The 5790-nt window shown below is 37.2% G+C and overlaps 1 protein-coding gene across 2 annotated transcripts in view; it reads left to right on the top strand.

The window, feature by feature from the left end:
• VCAM1 (vascular cell adhesion molecule 1) overlaps window positions 1-5459 on the top strand; it is an 18915-nt gene extending 13456 nt beyond the window's left edge. Inside the window, exons 8-9 of one of the 2 annotated variants that reach the window (XM_008697651.2) lie at window positions 816-1082; window positions 4544-5459. In XM_008697651.2, the coding sequence (XP_008695873.1) occupies window positions 816-1082; window positions 4544-4704 (428 nt within the window). In that variant the 3' untranslated portion in view covers window positions 4705-5459. The remainder of the gene's footprint in view (window positions 1-815; window positions 1083-4543) is intronic. The other variant, XM_008697652.2, reaches the window with a different exon arrangement.
• Window positions 5460-5790: the final 331 nt, after the last annotated feature.

The following is a 5790-nucleotide window of genomic DNA, read 5'->3' as shown; positions in this document are numbered from 1 at the left end:
AAATCAAGTCACAAGAATAGATGAACTTCATGGGAATCTCCCTTACAAAATGGCAGTATGATACCTTCCTCCATGGGCTGTGTATTAATAGGGATGTTGCGTATCAAATACTTAGCCCAGTGCCTGCCACTTAGTAAATAATAGTTATGGTTGTTAAGAATAGTAAGAAAAAAAAAAAAGAATGGTAAGAAAGCCATCTCTGCATAACTTGATCCAGGAAAATCCAACTCAAACCTCAGAAGCCTGTACGTCAAAGAAAAACTTTGCACAACACTGTGACAGAAAGAAATGTTTTTTGTTTTTTTTTTCACATTTGAATTCTATTGCTGTTTATCAAACACCATTTTTTTTTTTTTGTGGCTAGTCTGGATAAAGAATTAGATTAAGGGATATGAGAGAAGTATAGACACGTCTTCTCTTAGTAAAAACACGATCATCGGGGTGCCTGGGTGGCACAGCGGCTAAGCGTCTGCCTTCGGCTCAGGGCGTGATCCCGGCGTTCTGGGATCGAGCCCCACATCAGGCTCCTCCGCTATGAGCCTGCTTCTTCCTCTCCCACTCCCCCTGCTTGTGTTCCCTCTCTCGCTGGCTGTCTCTATCTCTGTCGAATAAATAAATAAAATCTTTAAAAAAAAAACACGATCATTTATAACAAACCAGTCAATCCTTGACTTCTTTACTTGCCCCTATAAACATCTAATGCAAACAGTAAGCACAAATAGGTCCCCGACAGCTAATTGTTGCTGTCATTAAATTACTATGGAAGTGGTTTATATTTCACCCAATCAGAGGTGCCTTTTAAATTCTCTTTACAGTTGCTCCGAAAGACATACAACTTATAGCTTTTCCTTCTGAGAGTGTCAAGGAAGGAGACACTGTCATTATCTCCTGTACATGTGGAAATGTTCCAAAAACTTGGATAATCCTGAAGAAAAAAGCAGAGACGGGAGACACAGTGCTAAAGTCCAGAGATGGTGCATACACCATCCACAAGGTCCAGTTAGAGGATGCGGGAGTGTACGAATGTGAATCTAAAAATGAGGTTGGCTTGCAATTAAGAAGTTTAACCCTCGATGTTAAAGGTTAGTTAGTTTTTTGTTTTTGTTTTTGATTATTTTTTGTAATAGTCAGAGGTTGGGTGGGTTGTAAAGATTTTCTAGGATCAGGTTGGCAAAATGGAGCTGAATTCCATGTTGACTGTGGTTATTTCTCAGTGTTCCCTAAAATAATCATTCACAGCTGCCCTATCCTCTGGAGTTTAGCCAGGAAGTTGACATGAATCTTTGGTGAGTACAGGATTCCCATTTGCTTTTCTCAAAGTCGACAATTCATCATTGGTCTCTGAAGTCTTGCATTTCCTAAGCATTTAAACATACGTTCAAAACCTTTCCCTGGAGGTTATAAGGACTAAAGAAGTAGGATTGGCACAAGGAAGAAGAAAGATTCTACCCAGACTCTTGTCCCTCCTACCACAAGAGAACGCTATTCTCTGAACATGAAGTAACTGCCTATTTTCTGGATTGAGTCCTTTCAAGATAATAATTAAGAGTGGCAATCTTGATGCTGAACAACATGAAAGAACCTCTAGACTACAAATTGCCTTCTTAGAAATCCAAGCCCCTTGCCCATCCTCCCCTATTCTGAGCAGGGGGCGGGGTGTGGGTTGAGCAATGGCTCAGCAAAGAAAGTCCAGGGGCCCTTTAACTTCCTAACCCCTCTTGTGAATGCGCAGTGGGATCTGTTGAACTTATTGGTGTAAGCAGAATATGTAAGCAGAATATGTTAGCCTTTACTAATCAGTCCTCATGCCTTGTGTGCTAATGAGTTCTCACTGTGTGTTGGAAACTACACTTGGAATGAAAACAAATGCAACTCTTGGAGCCTGTGCACTTGGCTATCAGAGTTTGCAACCGCGTGTCAGTGTAAAGGAAATTTGAACTTAGGTCAGAAAACAGGTAAAAGTTTTACTCATTTGGCCAAATTTCTCAACATTGCAACCTTACCATATGTTTTCTGTCTTCAGTACATCCACCTAGAAATGTAAAAGGGGAAAATACCACAATTATATATAAAACTTTTAGTCATCCACTTGTAGTGATTATCCTGAAAAGAGTTGATCTGGCCAGTGAAATTACTGTGTTCAAAGAATGGGGAGTGCCTGGGTGGTTCAGCTGGTTAAGCCTCTGCCTTTGGCTCAGGTCATGATCCCAGGATCCTGGGATCGAGTCCCGCATGGGCTCCCTGCTCAGCGGGGAGCCTGCTTCTCTCTCTTTCTCTCTCTCTCTCTCTTTCTCTCTCGGATAAATAAATAAAATCTTAAAAAAAAAAAAAGAATGCAACACTTACCTTGCATCATGCCACTAAAAATGACACTGGGGTGTATGTAATCAGTGCTTCTAATGAAGTTGGGGATGATTCTGGACCGATTGAGATCTCAGTTATGACTAGGCTGAAATTCATTCGATCCTATTTCTTTTCATTTTTGATGCCTCTAGTCCACTTTTAATTAAGCATAGACCCAGAAAGTTGGACTTCTAACATTTTTGTAATTCTGTTTGTAGTTAGTGATTCTCTTTTAAAGATGTATCAAAGCTTTTCTACTTTTTAAACTCTCTCACACATTGTCTTTTCTAATTGCTTTATTAAATGAGTAACTTACATATTTGCCATTTTTCATTCATTACTTACATGAACTGTCGAAGCATTTTAGGCACTCAACTAAGAAATTCAGGCTCCCAAACTGTGGTTTAAAGTAACTGCAAATGAATGGAGACGAAAATTTGTCATTTTTCCTTGGTATTTTGAGCTAGCCTACCTTTCTATTTAGCTGAGTTTTAAAATTACTTTTTTTTCCCCTTTGTTTTAGCTTGAATGTATTCCAACGATAGGAATGGTTGGGAGTCTAGGATTTTCAGTGTTAATACAGCTAATAAAAAATAGTGTTTGAAGGTTGCCCTGGTAACCGACTCAGCAGCAAATTTGTGTTTGACTGCAGATGCCTGAAGGAAAAACTGAAGGCAAAAGGCAACATTTATTAAATTGAAAAGAAAACAATAGGAGTAGAAATACCATTGTCCAGCATGTTGTCAATATTGATGCCTAACCATAATTATGATAATGGACATCCATTAAAATATTACGCTTATGCTTTGACTAGTTCTACTGTAGCAAGGGAAAGTAGAAAGATGAGGCAGTTATCATTATGTTTAGGGTTAAGTGCTTTTTGATTTCAATAATTTGAAAAACTTGACTTCCTGTCATCTGACCGTCATGATCCTTTTCTATTTGGTTGATCTCCAGTAATCAGAAACTTCCAGAGGGAATGTAGTCATCACCAAAGTCAGATTTCTTCGAAGACAGAAAACATATATGCTACTTTAAGAAATTTAATACTTGTGAGGTCATATGATGCTGGGCAAACATACGTATAAATAGAGCTGAGCCGCCAGTAAATGCCATGTTATCTTCCCCAGATGTTCTTATAAGGTTAAGATGTCAAATAGTATTGCAGCTGTCAGATGATTTTTAGTAGACTGGAAAGAGTACTAATTTTAGTTCTGTAAACTCTTACCTTCTGTACCCAATTTACAACTAAATGACAAAATGACAGGATGTAGAAAGAAAAGAAATGCATTACCATTCAAAAAATATTTATTGGGCGTCAACTACTCTAAGCAATGGGTCAGGGACTGGGTATTCAGTGGTGGATCAGAAAGAAAATTGATACATGGTCTAATGTAATTTATAGTCTAGAAGAGGAGACCAAAGCTAATAGATAATCATACAAGCAAATGTTTAATTACGAGCAGTGATAAGAGCTTTGAGAGGAAAGCGTAGTGAGTTACGAAAGTATATCAGGGTTCCTAATTTAAGCTGGGCAAGATGTGGGTCTGAGAACGCCTCTGAGTAAGCAACATTCGAACTAAAATATACTATCCAAAGAACTTCAGTTTATCAAGAGGAGATACAAATGCTGAAGAGGAATAACATATATTAAGACACCTTCTTCAAAGATACAAAATTTAAAATTTTGTATACATCTCTGAAAAAGCTGTCAGCAAGAATTCTTCTTCTTACTGTCGTGTATAGTGTTTGACTAGAAAGGTTGCACTTCAGATATTACAAGGATTTTCTTGGAAAACTAATTAGTCGTTTCAATACATGGTCAGCAGAGTCCTAGTTCTTTAGTAGATATTTATACCTTCCAAAGCAAGTACTCTTCCCCAATTCTCGCTTTTGTAAATGAGCTCTAGAAAGTTGTGCCCTTGCTTCCATTCTACAACTGAATCTGATTCTCTTTGGATCCAACTTTGCATAAAGCAACAACTGTCATCTTTAGACTCATCATGACCATAGCAACTGCCAACTGATTATTTGAGTAATTTAGAGAAATATGCATTTTGGGTCCTGCTGGCCCTTACCACTGCTTTGATTCACTCCTATTTAGAGAACTAGTTGTACTGTTAAAATAAAACATGTAACTATTATTTCCAAAAAATTTTTTGTACTAGACATTAATTGCACCCACTTTGTTGTTTTCCAGGAAGAGAAAATAACAAGGACTATTTTTCTCCTGAACTTCTCGTGCTCTATTGTGCTTCTTCCTTAATAATACCAGCCATTGGAATGATCATTTACTTTGCTCGAAGAGCCAACATGAAAGGGTCATACAGTCTCGTAGAAGCACAGAAGTCCAAAGTGTAGCTAATGTTTGAAATGTTCAACTAGAGACATTATTTATCCGTCCAAATTCTTAATACTGCTCATCATTCCATGAGAAAAACCAGCCAAGAGTACCGACTTCCCTGAATCTAGTGAATTCTTGGAAAGAAATGGCTTCCTGTGCTCCATGCTGGGAGCAAGAGGCCAAAGGAAAACTTTCTGCCTGAAGAATAGGCACTACCATTGAGATGTGCTGACTGGAGCAGCTCCTTGATGTGTATATACAATAACATGATCTGTATATATGTAAAATAAAATTATGCCATAGCAAGGTCACTTGGAATAGCAGCACTCTATGGTCAGATCTTGAAAATAATTCAACAGTGTTGCCTCAGCTGATATAACTGAATGCATCTTAAGAAAATTTTACATTAATATTGACTGGCAGCTAACCTATGTCATCTTTTTTAATATTTTATTTTCTTTAACAAAATTTTGTTTCTATAAAGTTCATTGACAATAATTCCATGTTTTATATAGATGCTAAGGTTTATCTTTTTATAGGCAAATGATAAACCCCGAGGGCACTGGCTTCACCTTCAGGTACTAAACACTTCAACCTATGGTATAATGGTTGACTGGATTTCTCTGGATGGTACTTACATGGTACGGAGATGTTATGATGTTGTTTATCGGACTCTTTTTTAACTTCCAGTGTGGTCTAAAAATGCAACTTCTTTTTGTTTTCTTTTGTAAATGTTTAGGGGTTTTTTTTGTATAGTAAAGTGATAATAGCTGGAATTGGAAGACTTGTGTGTTTATTTATTATAAACTGCCTCTTTTCATTGTAGTGTTTGAAATGCCAAGTTCCAAAAGTAAAGAGTTCAAACCCATACAAATAATAAGCAGATACTTGAAGTGCGATCCTCACAGTACTCTGATCAGAATCAAGTTATGAGAACTTGATAAAAATTCAGATTTTTTAGGCCATACTAACCTATTGAATTTAGATATTTTGTTTTGTGTCCTTGGAATCTGCAATTAAATTTTTTCGCAATTAAATTTAAAAAATAGAAAACACAAGAAGAGTGAATGCAGATGAATGTGTATATGTCAAAGGGCCACAAA

Source organism: Ursus maritimus, unplaced genomic scaffold (assembly GCF_017311325.1).
Source record: "Ursus maritimus isolate PB19 unplaced genomic scaffold, ASM1731132v1 scaffold_12, whole genome shotgun sequence".
Classification (NCBI taxonomy): Eukaryota; Metazoa; Chordata; class Mammalia; order Carnivora; family Ursidae; genus Ursus; species Ursus maritimus.
Note: the sequence above shows the minus strand (reverse complement) of the source record. Positions and strands in the feature narration are given on the sequence as shown.